This window comes from Poecile atricapillus, chromosome 17, assembly GCF_030490865.1.
Source record: "Poecile atricapillus isolate bPoeAtr1 chromosome 17, bPoeAtr1.hap1, whole genome shotgun sequence".
NCBI lineage: Eukaryota > Metazoa > Chordata > Aves > Passeriformes > Paridae > Poecile > Poecile atricapillus.
In genome coordinates this window covers 1065784-1080096 of record NC_081265.1, presented here as the reverse complement: position 1 = coordinate 1080096, position 14313 = coordinate 1065784, and the positions used below count along the sequence as shown (strand labels likewise).

At 63.0% G+C, this 14313-nt stretch overlaps 3 protein-coding genes across 7 annotated transcripts in view; 2 read left to right on the top strand and 1 right to left on the bottom strand.

Annotated features, from left to right (window-relative positions):
- The window catches only part of SLC38A10 (solute carrier family 38 member 10), a 30600-nt gene extending 21269 nt beyond the window's left edge, over positions 1 to 9331 (top strand). For 2 of the 4 annotated variants that reach the window (XM_058852034.1, XM_058852033.1), the window contains exons 12-16: positions 4120 to 4290; positions 4584 to 5045; positions 5576 to 5659; positions 6229 to 6408; positions 6661 to 9331. In XM_058852034.1, coding sequence (XP_058708017.1) covers positions 4120 to 4290; positions 4584 to 5045; positions 5576 to 5659; positions 6229 to 6408; positions 6661 to 7799 — 2036 coding nt within the window. In that variant the 3' untranslated portion in view covers positions 7800 to 9331. The remainder of the gene's footprint in view (positions 1 to 4119; positions 4291 to 4583; positions 5046 to 5575; positions 5660 to 6228; positions 6409 to 6660) is intronic. The other 2 variants (XR_009279009.1, XM_058852035.1) reach the window with 2 other exon arrangements.
- Positions 9332 to 9430: 99 nt separating this feature from the next.
- On the bottom strand, positions 9431 to 10080 carry NDUFAF8 (NADH:ubiquinone oxidoreductase complex assembly factor 8). Its single transcript, XM_058852066.1, has 3 exons — positions 9922 to 10080; positions 9728 to 9838; positions 9431 to 9636 (listed from the first exon to the last, which is right to left on the bottom strand). Exons 1-3 carry the CDS (start codon positions 10042 to 10044, stop codon positions 9616 to 9618), a joined length of 255 nt encoding a protein of 84 aa, XP_058708049.1. The 5' UTR covers positions 10045 to 10080; the 3' UTR covers positions 9431 to 9615.
- A 213-nt stretch (positions 10081 to 10293) lies between these two features.
- TEPSIN (TEPSIN adaptor related protein complex 4 accessory protein) lies at positions 10294 to 14298 on the top strand. 2 transcript variants are annotated; one of them, XM_058852634.1, is made up of 13 exons: positions 10294 to 10386; positions 10592 to 10664; positions 10935 to 11026; positions 11120 to 11213; positions 11332 to 11399; positions 11496 to 11574; positions 11676 to 11747; positions 11934 to 12134; positions 12228 to 12399; positions 12576 to 12692; positions 12828 to 12906; positions 12988 to 13122; positions 13401 to 14298. In XM_058852634.1, the coding sequence occupies exons 1-13, from the start codon at positions 10345 to 10347 to the stop codon at positions 13848 to 13850; spliced, it is 1674 nt and encodes a 557-aa protein (XP_058708617.1). In that variant the 5' UTR covers positions 10294 to 10344; the 3' UTR covers positions 13851 to 14298. The 2 variants fall into 2 exon arrangements, with proteins under 2 accessions (XP_058708617.1, XP_058708618.1); XM_058852635.1 differs by having other exon boundaries at positions 12579 to 12692; positions 13401 to 14296.
- The last annotated feature ends 15 nt before the right edge of the window (positions 14299 to 14313 follow it).

Here is a 14313-nt window from a genome sequence, read left to right as displayed (position 1 = left end):
AGGAACAGCTTGGCTCCGCGGCGGCTCTCCCTGGTGCTTTGTGCGAGCGAGCTTTTAATAGTGCCTGTGACACAGAAAAGGAACCAGCAGCCTCTGGTAATTTGGGTTGGTTTTTACTGCTGGTGCGTCAGGAGACAACTGTGAACTAATTTCAGGGATGCCATTCCATAACCTTGTGAAATCTGGACCCGTTTCGGGGGAAGGGAGGGCTCCTGGAGGCGCAGCTGGGCTGGGGGCTCCCCGGGGAGGGCCAGGCCCTGCCCTGCTCCGGGCGCGGGGCTGCTCGGCACGTCCAGGGGCAGCGTTTGCCCCCAGCCCTCTGTCCCGCTTGTTCCGCTCCCTGCTCCTTGGCACGAGCTCCTTATCAGGCGATGAAGGAATTTCAGCAGATCTGGAGCCGCACTGGCACAAGCAGGTCGTGAACCCCGTGTCCCTGGGCAGCCCTGGGGTGATGCCCTGGGTTGTGTGGTGTGTCCTGGAGCTCCTCGTGCTGTCCCCAAGGATCCCCCCGGACTGGGGGCGAGCACAACGAGGCTCATCCCGCTGCCTCTGCCCAGGGCAGGGGCTGTGGAGGCACATTTCAGCTCCGAGAGGCTGGAAAAACGTGTGAGGAGGGATTTAGTGCCTGCCTGGGACCATTGCAACGATCCGAACCAGGAGCGGGGGGAGAATGGAAGCTTTTAGGTTGCTAATCATGAAATTTTATGGCAGCCTGGAGAGACTGTTGCCAAACCACAACACACCCAGGCACGCACACACACAAATCAGCTGCAGGACGCCCCGGCTTCCCCTCGTGTGAGCGGAGCTGCCGGAGAGCCGGGGGGTCAGAGCAAACTCTCTCGGTGCTGCCTCACTCCCCGGCCTCTCCTTGGGAGCCAAAAAGCTTTTACAGCCTCTCAGGCCTTGCCTGTAAAGTCCAAGGCCGCTCATAAAACATGACGAGGAGCAGCGTTACTGGAAGACACTCCAAAGGGACCTGGAGGGCAAGAAGAAAGGCAGAACCCCAGCAAAACTCTTCCCTGCGAAGCACCCAGAGCCCCGGATGGATTTCCAGGCAGCCTGAGAGGTTGTTAATTCACGCCCTGATGATGAACTTAATTTTGTCTCCCGCTGAGCAAATGATGGCTTAGAGGCAGCTTGGCCTTATTGCGGCGTGGAGACTTTTGGGTTTGTGTTTTGTTTGTGTTTTGGGCTTTTCCTGCATTGTTTGCAGAGCGGGGAACGTGCCTCTGCCTGATTTATGATGGAAGCTGCCAGGGACACTCCCGGAGCAGAGCGGGGCCTCCCCTGGCCCCTCGGGCTGCCCTGGGCCCACGGGGGCTTCACCTGCTGCTCTGGGCAGGGGAGCTGTGGGCTTTAACTCCTCTGGTTCCTGCTGGCAAGGAAACCTTCCCCCCGTCTTCCTTCTTATTTCCTCCTCTCTTCCTTTTTATTTCCTTCTCCTTCCTTTTAATTTCTCCTTGAACATCGTCTGGCTGCCTCGGCTCGTCGTTCCCATCCGCTGTGGGAACAGCCCTGCCTGTCTTGGGGCTCTCTGGATCCTCCGGTCCTCTCCGACCAGAGCCATCTCCCGCCTCCATGAACCAATTAACGAGAAACTTTCCTCCAATAGAGTAAATAATTTCTTGCATTGTGGCCAGGATTGAGCTGGGAACATCCGCAGCCGTGCCGAGCGCTCCCCTCCCCGGCCTCGGCCTCCCGCTTCCCAGGGCCCCTGGCCAGGGCTGGGCACTGGTTCCTGCAGCCCAGTTTTTCCTGAAAAGGAGGAGTGTCCTGCCCTGACTTGCTGAACCCTGGGAAGTCCCTCAATGGAGAGGGGGACCCTTGGGTACTAGACTCGAATTTCTCAGAAAATCCGAGTTCTTTTCCCCTCCCACCATCATTCCCGAAGCGAAGGAACGTGGAGAGGCGGCCAGCCCCACGCACGTCCCTCCTCTGGGTGTGGAGCTCTGGGCTGCACTCCGGGTTTCTGGAGAGGCTCAAGGTCCTGCTGGCACAGATCCCTCTGGGCCAGGAGTTTGTACTTAATTTTTTGTGAATTTTTGTTGTTCCCCCCCTTCCCCAGCTCAGGCAAGGCCCACGCAGCTGAAGTTGTGGCAATCCCTTCTTTCCCATGAGTTCATCTCGTAATAAATCGCACCAGCCCTGCGGAGGGGGAGGAGAAAATGGAAAGATGTTTATAGAATTAATTCCCCAAAGGAAATCACACGGGGGAGGGCAAAGGGGGGAAGAGTTGGGAATTTTTTTTTTTGTTACAGAAGATAGATTTTTTTTTTTAAGAGTTTGTTGGATGGAAAAAAATCTGCAGAACAACTTCACTGCTGGGAAACAATTCGATTTCCTTCTCTGCTGCTCTCCAAAGGAAGAGTTCACTCCCTGTGTGGGTTTTCTGCCACGCTGGGGGTGGAAGGGACCCTTCCCATCCCATGGAATGTGAGAAGGATTCCATGTGGAATATGCTGGTCATACCAGTGACTGGTTTGACTGGGATGTGTCTTCCAAAAACATTCCATCTCTTTGAGGGCAAGGCGGGGGGGAAACTCCCCTGTCTCCCTCAGGAGTTTCCCCTAATTAATGCCTGTTTAATCCCCCTCCTCAAAACTCCTTCGGGAAAAGGGAACCTCCCCACTCCTCCTCCGAGAGGCATCTGGAGGGCTGTGGGAACACCCGGGCACTAAAAGGGGGAAAAAATAAAAATAAAGGAGGTTTTAAGAGGTTTCACAGCAAACAGCAGTGGGGAGGCTGGACCCCAGCTGAGGTTCTGGTGTTGGGGGCTTCGGGGCTGGATCGCAGCTCTGTCTCTTCCAGTGCCGGGGGATCCGGGTCTGGATTCCAGCTCGGTGTCTCCTGAAGCCGGGGGTCTGGGGCAGGGAGCCGGGGGGATGCTACCATCTGGTGGCACTGGCTCGCAGCAGCAGCCGGCTCCATCCCAGCTCCATCCCTGCTCCATCCCTGCTCCATCCCTGCTCCATCCCTCCTCCATCCCTGCTCCATCCCTGCTCCATCCCAGCTCCATCCCTGCTCCATCCCTGCTCCATCCCTGCTCCATCCCTGCTCCATCCCAGCTCCATCCCAGCTCCATCCCTGTTCCATCCCAGCTCCATCCCTGCTCCATCCCTGCTCCATCCCTGCTCCATCCCTGCTCCATCCCTGCTCCATCCCTAATCCATCCCTAATCCATCCCTGCTCCATCCCTGCTCCATCCCTCCTCCATCCCTGCTCCATCCCTGCTCCATCCCTGCTCCATCCCTGCTCCATCCCAGCTCCATCCCTGCTCCATCCCAGCTCCATCCCTGCTCCATCCCAGCTCCATCCCAGCTCCATCCCAGCTCCATCCCTGTTCCATCCCAGCTCCATCCCTGCTCCATCCCTGCTCCATCCCTGCTCCATCCCTGCTCCATCCCTGCTCCATCCCTAATCCATCCCTAATCCATCCCTGCTCCATCCCTGCTCCATCCCTCCTCCATCCCTGCTCCATCCCAGCTCCATCCCTGCTCCATCCCTGCTCCATCCCAGCTCCATCCCTGCTCCATCCCAGCTCCATCCCTGCTCCATCCCAGCTCCATCCCTGCTCCATCCCAGCTCCATCCCTGCTCCATCCCTGCTCCATCCCAGCTCCATCCCTCCTCCATCCCTCCTCCATCCCTGCTCCATCCCTGCTCCATCCCAGCTCCATCCCTGTTCCATCCCAGCTCCATCCCTGCTCCATCCCTGCTCCATCCCTGCTCCATCCCTGCTCCATCCCAGCTCCATCCCTGCTCCATCCCTGCTCCATCCCAGCTCCATCCCAGCTCCATCCCTCCTCCATCCCTGCTCCATCCCTGCTCCATCCCACCTCCATCCCTGCTCCATCCCTGCTCCATCCCTGCTCCATCCCTGCTCCATCCCAGCTCCATCCCTGCTCCATCCCTGCTCCATCCTGGCCATGCTTCCCTGCCAGCAGCTCCATAAAAACCCACGACAGAGAAAACAACCAGGTGACCCCGGAACAAAAGCTCCCCCACCGTGCTGAGGCTGGAGGGAAATCAGTGGCTGGGCTGGGAGGGTGAAGGGGACCGGGACAGCCACAGCAATTCCCAGATGCCACAGCTCATCCCTGTCCCCATCCTGTGTTTGCAGAGCAGAACCCAGTGGTGGAGGAGCCCGAGGATGACCGTGATAAACCCAAAGTGCCTGAGGAGAAGGAGGAGATGGAGCAGCCACAGATCAAGGTGCCTGTGCAAGTGCCCAAGAGGGAGGAGGAGAGAGGAAAAGTGGAAGAGAAAGTGCAGCTGGACCGTCCTGATCAAGGTAAAGGGAAAGGGAGCTGGATTGGGAGCTGGGGGTGTTTTGTGGGACTCTGAGACAGAGATCCTGAACTCTGCTCCGTACCCTCCTCCCCTCACTCCACCTCCATGGTGGTACTGGTGGATTGAAGGTGGTTTAGTGTTTGATGCTCTGGAGGCTTGTTGGGAACGTGGCCTCCAGATGAGGGAGAAAAGGCAGAGCTGGACAAGAGCAGCATGGAACTGGGTGTACTGGGTGTACTGGGTGTACTGGGTGTACTGGGAACCTGCTGCCTCTGACCCTGCCTGTCCCCCCAGGGATTGCCCTGCCCGTGGGGGAAGCTCATCGCCACGAGCCCCCGGTCCCACACGATGAGGTGGTCGTGGACATGGGGCGGGAGCGGGAGGAATCCAATGAGAACAAAGCGGCTCCCGGAGGAGCCAACGACCGTCTGCTGGAGGAGCCAGCCAGGCTGAAGCCCCAGAAGGAGGCACTGGGCCCAAAGCAAGGGAAGGAAGTGGTTGCTGAGAACCAGCAGCGGGGAGGGACTGGCAGGCCCGGCCCAGATCTGGAGAAGGTCCCGGAGGCAGCGGTGCAGCAGGGGGGAAGGCCGCCCTACAAGGAGCTGGAGCCAGGGGAAGCCAAGCTGGAAGCCAAGGCACAGGCGGCCGTGCCGGACGGTGACACCGCCGAGGCTGCTGACCAGGACAAGTCACAGCTGCAGCTCCCCAGGAAAGCAGAGGAGGCTGCAAAGTCCATGGAGAAGGAAGGAGACCCTGGTAAGCTCCTTTCATGGCAGCTCATCTGAGCAAGCTCTTCTGGGCCTGTAATGCCCCTGGAGACGGGACTATTTGGTCATTCCCATCTCCATCCTGGTGCTTCCTTTTAACTCCATGAGTGGAGCACGTGAGTGTGCACAGCCCCTCCGGCAGCTGCTGCGGGAAGGGAGGAATCTGGTGGCTTTGACAGCTACTGCAAGAGCTGTCAAACAGTTGTTCGCTACCCGCCAAAATGTCAGGTGCCGTGCTGTTCCTGCACGGCTCCCAAATCACCGGGGACACGGAGCCAGGAGATCTTGACAGGGAACACATTGCCAAGTGCCCGTCTAAAAGCCAGTTAGAGCTGTTCTTGCATGTTAATTGGCCGAGGTAGTTAGTGCTGGCTCGCTGCCACCAGCCATGGGATTGTTAAATATTGGGTTTATTACTTCCCTCGCAGCCCTCGGGTTGGATACAAACGGTGCCGGGATGACGTGGAGGAGTTTTAGGGAACATCTGCACTGACAGCAAAGCTCTGTCGTCCTTTGCAGGTGAAAAGCAGGAGCTGCCCCTCCCAGAGAGAGCAGAACTGCTGGAGAACCGGAACACTGAGGAGAAAGAGGAGAAGGCAGGGGGTGAGTATGTCCCTGCAGCATGCAGGGACAGGCTGGATCTCTCTGGATCCCTCTCTGTGGGAGGACTTGAGGCCACAGCCCCTGCAGAGCATCAGGTGGTGCCTGTCCATCTCTGGTACACCTGGCAGGGCCACTCAGGGACCTGAGGCACCCGGCTCTGGCTGCTCCCTGGGAAGAGGGAGACAGGAGTGAAACAGCTCCAGCAGCACGGCAGGGGCACATGGGGACACCTGAACACATCACAGGGAAAAGCTCCTTCCCTCAAGGCCCCGGCTGCTCTGTCCCTGGGGCATCAGAGCTGGAATTGCAACGCCCTTCCTCGGGCTGAGCTCCTCCCTCCAAACTCTGACTGGCAAAGGAGGGTTGGAGCCTGAGCTTGGACTCGTGTGCAGCTCTCTTGCTCTCATCCCATCCTCTTCCAGCTTCCTTCTCTCTCTCCTGGCAGGGTTTGTGCAGTCAGATCTTCCTGCCAAGGAGAGCCCTTGCAGCCCCATCCAGAGCTGAGGTGATTTCTGAGGGCTTTGGGTCACAGGGGTTTTATTTCCTCTTGTCTTTTTCCCCTTTTCCAGAAGCAGGGCCAGCAAAACTGCTGGACCACAATGTGCTGCTGCAGGTGATCAAGGAGCAGCAGGTGCAGCACAAGCAGCTCCTGGACCAGCAGGCAAAGCTGCTGGCGGTGATCGAGGAGCAGCACAAGGAGATCCACCAGCAGCGGCAGGAGGAGGGGGCAGAGGAGAAGCCAAAGCCAGGTAAGGACGTGGCCAGGGAGCAGGACCCCTCCACAGCGTGCTCACAGCTCAGAGCAGCTCCGAAATCAAGCTGGGAGAGATCTGAGTTCCTTTGGCACATGGCAGAGTCCGCTTGCACAGCCATTTCTGTAGGGATAAGCCACAGCTCTGCTCATCCCGCCCTGTGGCCTCATCTCGTGTCACACAGAATGTGGTGGCAGGAGAAGGGAATATCCTGAGAAAAGCCTTTTCCTTGTTGGTCTTGTCCTGCAGCAGAAGCACAGCCAGAGCCTGCCGTGCCCCTGTCCAGGAGCAGGGAGGACGAGGGCCTCGCAGCCAAGGGAGACACGGCTGCGAAGCCGCTGAGCAAGGAGCAGCTGGAGCAGCGCCCGGGCCAGCAGCCCCCCGAGTCCACCAAGCAGCACAGGGACATCGTGGGGAAGCTGGAGGAGGCTGAGCACAGGCGTGACATTCCTGTGGCTCCTCCCAAGGAGTGGAAGGTGCCGCTGCAAGAGAATGACAGAGTTGTTAAGCATCCTGTGGAGAACCGGGATCCCCTCCACGGAGATGCCCAGCGTGTTCCAGCAGCCAGAAACAACCTGGAGAAAAAGCCCTTGGCAGAGGATTTGGGAGAACGTGAAGCCAAAGCTGGAAGAGATGTCCACCAGAAGAAGAATTTCCTGAAAGCCGTGGAAGCAGCTGCAGCTCCGATCCAAAGAGAACAGCCGGGGGCTGCCAAAGTTCAGGGAGTAGCAGGAAGGAGTTTGGAAAGAGACTCAGGAATAGACCTTAAAGCCAAAACTGTGAGTCAGGTGGAGCCCAAGGACCTGGCAGTGGTGCCGGACTCTTCCAGTAACAGGAACGTGGCGGTGAGGGAGCAGCACCCCCGGGAGCAGGAGCGGCAGAGAGGGGCACAGGCCGAGGGAGCGGGCGGGCGGCAGCGGGACCCGCCTGGCCACGGGCACAGGAAGGAGGAGGATCCCCGGGAGGAGCCGCGGGGCCGGCAGGGCCGTGGGGGTCCCTCCAACGGCGCCGACAGCAAACCTGGCCCTCAGGACGCTCCAGCACCCAAGTCTGAGAACGGAGCGGCCGCTCCCAGGGATCCGCAGCAGCCGGAGCGCGACGTCAAACCCAACCGGGAGCTGAAGCTGCAGGGGGGCCTGGACCTGCGCCGCAGGAGACGCGACCTGCTGCCTCCCGACCTGGAGGAGGACGAGGAGGAGGATGGAGAGGAGGAGGCGGCCGCACCAGGAGCCGGGGGGGTCCTGATCGGCCTGAACCCCCTTCCCGACGTGAAGGTGAACGACCTGCGCAGCGCACTGGAGACGCGGCTGAGCCGGGTGGCCGAGGGCGCGCAGCACCTGGTGCGCAGCCGCCACATCCAGCAGCTGACGCAGGACAGGAGCCCGTGACGGGGCCGCGCTCCGCAGGGAACGCTCGGGCTCGGCGGCGTCGCTCAGGCACGGAGAGATCTGAGCCGGCAGCGCTTTGCTGGACGCAGCGCTCGGATCCACAGGATCTCCCTGGATCCCTGAGCGCCGCCCTGGGGGCTTCCACAGCAGCACCCCCAGTGTTGGGCCTGTGGGTGCCCAAGGAGATGGAGGCACTGGAAATGACATTCCTGCTGTCCCCTGCCTTCCAGAGCTGCCATCCACCTCGGCTCCCTGCCAGGCCGCTGCTCCAAGGACCTTTTCCAGCATCTCATTCATATCCAATTGCCTTCTCCAACCATCTCCCAGCTCCTCTGGCTGAGGGGACCTGGGATCTGCACCTCGGGAAGGGCTTTACCCCAGAGAAGCTGTGAGCTGAGAACCAGCAGAGCCAAGTGCTGGATCAGGAGCAGAGCCTCTTTTGTTTGGGACACAGTGGTGGTTTGGGAACCTCATTTAGTAGAAACGCTGCCTTAACCAGGCACAACAACCGTTGTGCTGCCTCTCTCCCAGGGATGGGATTCCTTGGCCACACACTGGGATCACAGGGGGCTCTGCCCCCGCTGCCCTCCCCAGCTGCTCCTCTCCGTGCTCTCCAGCTCCACTCCCCCTCTCAAAAGTGCATTAAGAAGCTCAACTTCCCCCTGACCCTTCCCAACCCAGCTTGATTCTTCTGCCAGAGGTGAGTGGTTTGGGGAGAAACGTGGCAGAGCCAGGTGGATCCAAGGGCTCCACCTCCCTCTTCCTGTGTTCCGTGTGCTCTTCCCAGCCTCCCCCTGCCCTGTTCTGCACCCAGACAGGTCCCTGCTCCACCTCTGCAAATTTGCTTGGTGAATGAGGAAGGGAAGAGCTTCCCCAAGAGCTCTGTGTTGTTTCAGGTTCCCAGTGATTCATCCCTTGGGTTTTTTTGGGTTTTGTGTTTTTACATCCTGACCGGCGAATGTACGGAGTTCAATCCCAAAGCTCGCCCTAGACCGGCTGAGAATCCCCAGCTTGGAGCCCTCAGACCTCATCACTGTGCTGGGTTTTATATCCAAATGTCCTCCAAATGTCTTTGGCAACTGTGTCCAGTGGGACCCTGCAGAGCTGGGACGGGGTGGGACTGTCCCTGCCTGGTGCTCCCGGGGTGTCACAACCCAGAGTGACAGGGAAGCGACCTCGGGAGTCCTTTGGGAAGACCCCCCGGAACAGAGTGGCCTTAAACCCTGAACCCAAGGAGCTTCTCCATTAACGCTGTCGTCAAGCACAAGCAGCAGAGCCCCGGAGCCGCTGCGAGAGGCAGGGATGGGTCCGGAGCTCCAGGTCTGCCCCGGGGAGATGGATCCGGGCTGTGGCACCAAGGAGAGGGAGCTGGATCGGCTCCTTCATTCCCTGTGCCGCCGGCTCCGGCCCCGCGGGGTCAGAGCCGCCTGTTTGTTGTTCTCTGTGTGAACATAAGGGACCAAAGACGCTCCTGGCATTCCTGCTCTTGGGAATGGCGTGGGCACCCCGGGCTGGGCTGGAAGCTGGCCTTGTCCTGCCGGGAACGGCTCCCCCGGGGCGGGTGGAACGCTGGGAGGGAGAGCCCGGAGCGCGGGCTGAGCCCATCAATAAAATAAGCTGAAGCATTCCGATCTGAATTATGTTCTTCTTTTTAATAAATAAAAATAGATCTGTGACCCTCACCCCGCCCGGGGCTGCACCTCCTTCGGGCCGGGGAGCGGGTCAGCAGCTCCGGGACTCGGGGGGTTCCATCAGTTGAGGACAAACCGGTGGATTTGAGGCTTTTGATGTCCCCGGGCGTCTCCAGGCTCCGGGGTCAGGTCGGTGTCGCCTTTGCCTGCAAAGAGCCGCGGTCAGAACGGGCCGAGGCCGCCTCCCTCCGCCAGCACCGGGATCGCAGCTGGCACGGGACGGGGACACAGCCGTACCGCCCGCGCGAAGCATTCCCGCAGCGCCTGGAACTCCCGCAGGCACGAGTCCCGCCGCAGCTCCGCCGCTCCGCCCGCCGCCAACGCCACGCACCGCCCGTAGGCCGCGGCCTGCGGGAATCACACGGGACGGGAGCGGGGGCCGCCGGGACCCGCCGGCCCCGGAGCCGACCCCCTGCGCCCCCCGGCCCCACCTGGTCCCCGCAGGCCGCCAGCGCCGCCGGGAAGCGCCGCAACCGCGCCCGCGCCCGCAGCCACACTCCGCTCCCCGCCATCGCCTCAGCGCACGGGCGCCGCCATGCCCGGCCCGCCGCCATTGGCTGCGCGCCCCGCCCGTCACACACCGCGCGCTCCTATTGGGCGGTACCGCCCCGAACCGCGCCCCTTCTGATTGGTTATTCGGCGCGGGCGGCTCTGATTGGTGGAAGTGCCGGTTGTTTACTTCCCGCCTCCTTTAGGATTCAACTCAATGAGGCGCTTCCGCCCGGAGCCCCACCCCCTCTCAGCGCTGATTGGTTGAGCGGCAGAGCCTCGGCCCCTCATTGGTGGAAAATGAGTTCCGGGGGGCGGTTCCGTGACGCCGCCGGGGAGCGGGCAGGGCCGGTACCGGCAGTGTCATGGCGGTGCCGCTGCGGGACCGGCTGAGTTTCCTGAGCCGGGTACGGACCGGGGGCTTTGGGGTGTGAGGGAGGGGCTGCCGGGGCGTGACGTCACTGCTCACCCACGACGTCACCGCTGCACCCCCCACCTCGCTTCCCACACAGCCCTGACCGGGCCGGGCCGGCCCCGGGGCCTGGGTCCAGTCCCCAGCACCGGGCTCCGGGGCGGCTCCGCCCCGTCTCACGCCGCCCCCTCCTCCTCCAGCTGCCGGTGTTGCTGCGGGGCACGGCCGACGACGACACGCCCTGCCCCGGGTACCTGTTCGACGAGATCGCCAGTATCCTTCAGGGGGACGGGGGGACCGGGCAGAGGGGACCCGGGACAGGGGAGGGGATCCCGGGATAGGGGGCACTCCCCGGGACAGGGGACACTCCCCGGGACAGGGGGCACTCCCCGGGGCTGCTCCAGGACGCGGTGGGTGTTGGAGGCCTGCGGGGCTGGTTTGTGGCAGCCGTGGGATTGTGGACCCTGTGGAGGGGCTGATTCCTGGCTCTCGGGGGGCTGCTGCTGCCCTCCGATCCCGGCTGGATCCCTAACCCGTCCCTAGAGATCTCCCACGAGTCCCCCGGGAGCAGCCAGTGCCTGCTGGAGCATCTCCTCACACGGCTGCAGAGCAGCTCCTGTCACGTCAAGCTGAAGGTGGGTCCATGCTGGGAGCACTGTGGGGCTGATGGGCTGGAGCCCCCCTCTCCAGGAAGGGCAGCTGTGACCTGTCCTTGTCCCCCGAGGCAGGTGCTGAAGATCCTGCTGCACACCTGCTCCCAGGGCTCCCCCCAGTTTGTGCTGCAGCTGAAGAGGAACGCCAGCTTCATCCGGGAGGCCGCGGGTAACGGGCTGGGGGGACACGGGAGAGCCTCAGGGGGGCTGGAGACCCCAGAAGGGCTCCTGCTGCAGGGGCTGTGCCAGGGACAGGGTCCTACCCCACCTCCCCTCTGTGTCTGCAGCGTTCTCTGGGCCCCCAGACCCCCTCCACGGTAACAGCTTGAACCAGAAGGTGCGGGCGGCCGCACAGGTGGGTGCTGGAGGGACAGGGCAGCCCTCAACCCGCTCCTTTGGGGTTCCCAGTGCTGCCCACACTCCTCTCTCTCTCTCTCTCTCAATCCCACAGGACCTGGCCAGCATTCTGTTCTCGGATGCGCCGCTGCCGCAGCCCCTGGCGCTGCCCGCCCGGCCCCCGGCGCCCGCCGGTGAGCACAGCCCCCCCAGGACAGACCCTCGGTGGGGGAAACAGGGGAAAGGGGAACCCTGAGTGTCTGTGCTCCCTCTGACATTCCCTGTGCCTCCCCAGGGATGGGCTCCAGCCCCAGCCCCTGTGGCTCCCTGCAGGGATTCGGCTTCAGCAGTGACAAGAGCGGCTCTGGTGAGTCCTGACCAGGCCCTCACTGGGTCTGTTCCTGCTGGGAGCTGGGGCAGGGCCATGGGGGTCGTTTGTACCTCGTCCTCTGAGCTCCCAGAGTTCCCTCACCCCCCTTTCCCTGTCTGGAACTCAGTGTGATCCCATGGGGCTGGGCTCCCGGGATTCTCCCAACATCCCAGCCTCTCGCAGCTTCCACAGGAGAGGCCTTGCTGAGCAGCCTCCAGCGAGCGGCCGAGGCTGTGGCCCAGGCCGTGCTCCCGGCCCCGGGGGGACCCCGGCGGCTCCCTGGGGACCTCCCCGAGGACACCTACGAGCCCATCCGAGCTCCATCCCCTGCCAGCAGCCCGGCCGCGCCGCCCCCGACCCCTCCCGCGCCGCGCGGATCCCGAGGTGGGTCCTGCCGGAGCAGCCAGGGGAGTCTGGGGGCTCCCCACCCATCCCGGGGGCTTTGGGGACCCCAGCTGAGCAGCAGTGTCCCTGCAGTGAGCCACCGGCCCGGGCTGGCCGGGGGCGGCTGGGAGGAGGCCGACAGCGGGCACAGCTCCCGGGAATCCTCGCAGGGCAACGAGCGGAGCCGCACCTCGGACTCGGGCAGCAAATCCGGCAGTGACAGCCGCTCCGGGGCCAGCCGGGAGCTGAGCCATGGCGCTGACAGGTGAGAGGGGCCTGGGGGTCTGTCCCAGGTGCATTCCCAGGAGTGCTGGCCTCGTTCTCCACACCGCTGACCCACAGTGCTGCTCAGGGTGGGGGTCCCTGTCTGTCAGGGGTGTGCAGGGACCCCAGCAGGAGGAGTCAGCGGGTGGCCCCTGTCCCCACGAGGTGTGTCCCCAGCAGGGTGGACGCTGACAGCCCAGGTGACTGCCGGAGAGAGCTGAGCCTGGTGTCGGGACTGACGTGTGGGGCCAGGGTTTTCCTCACCAGGGAGGAAGCTCAGCACTTCCTCAAGGAGTAAGTGTCAGAGGCGGCTGCTCCCCGGGGCTGGGGGCACTTCTGGGGCAACCTGAGCTCTCCCGTGGCTGCCCAGGCATGGACTCCAGGGGTGGGAAGGAGCTGCAGGTGACTGTGACCCCCATCCCTGTGCAGGTGTGGGCTCCTGAACTGTGAGGTGGTGCTGGAGCTGCTGGGCCGAGCGCTGGAGGATCCCAGTGACAGCGTCCGCATGGTGAGCACAGGGGGCTCCCCTGGGAGGGCTGGGGGGTGTTTGGGGGCCTCCCTGGCTCAGCCACGCTCCCCTTTCCCACAGAGGTCCATGAGTGCCATCTCTGCCCTCGGCTGCTCCGACCTGCTGTCCCCAGAGCAGATCTTTGCTGTGACCCGGCAGCGCCTGCAGCACCTCAGCCAAGGCAGCCCTGGGCCTGTGGCCAACCGAGCAACGAAGGTGACTCTGGGGACATCCCTGTGCCAAATCCCCAGGGTGGGGGCTCCTGGCACAGGCTTGACAGCCCTTGGGAACACACAGCTCGTGGGAATGGCTCCGTCTGTGTCCCAGCGGGGTGGGACTGGCTGCCTTTCCCAGGAGTGGGGAGCCTGGGCAGGGTGATGCTCCCTCTGAGACACGGGAGGGGACACTGGGGACAGTCTCTCTGCCTGGGAAAACGTGCCAGGGCCAAGCCCTTTTGCCGATGCTGCTCTCACTCTGCCCATCCCCTGTCCCAGATGCTGCGGCAGTTCGAGGCCCTGTGCCGGACCCAGCCCTCCCCAAGGCCCCCACGCCCACCCTCAGCCCCCTCGGTGGGCTCGGCCGGGGATCTGCTCATGGACATCCCAGCCCTGGCCAGCGAGAGCTTCCTCACCCTGCTGAGCCCGGCCCTGACCCCCGCGGCCCCCGGTGAGGAGCCGGGGGTGGCATCGGAGCCGCCCGGGCAGCCCGGGGCAGCGGTGCCAGCCTGTCCCTGTGAGCAGGACGGGGGGAGCAGGCTGCCAGGGGACACGGCGGCCCCCAGCCTGTCCCTGTTTGCTGGCATGGAGCTGGTGGCCTGTCCCAGCGCGGTGCTCCGGCCACACTCGCCACCGGTGGAGCCACAGACCCCATCCCAGCCCCAGGATGGAGACACGGACACGGAGGACGCCCTGCAGCCATCGGCCTTTGCCTTCCTCAACATGTAGCTGCTGTCGGGCCCCGGGGGCTGCGGGGGCTCTGCCCCCTCTCCCTGCGGGGCCTGCGCTGTCCTGGTGCCTCAGGGGGGACATGGTCTGAAATGGCCACAAGGGCTGGGGCTTCCATCAGGTGACAGTGTCCCTCTCGCTGTCCGTGCTGTTCCAGGCCAGGCAGAAGGGCACAACCCCTTGCTCCTCTGAGCTGGACAGGGGTGTGGGACCCGCTGGGACTGAGCTGGGGGTGCTTTGGGGACCCCAGCATGGCCATGGGTGCTCTTGTGTTGCCCCCAGCTGCAGCCTGGGCTCTGTGGGGGTGGGGTGGGAGAAGGCGCCGTCCCCTTGGGGCCGGGACCCACCAATAAACCCCCACTCGGGTCTGGGAACGTGTGACTTCTTCCTGCGCCGCTGATGGATCCTGGCCCGTGGCTCCTCCTGGCCTGCAGCCCCACATTTTCCTATAGCCCCGTGGCCC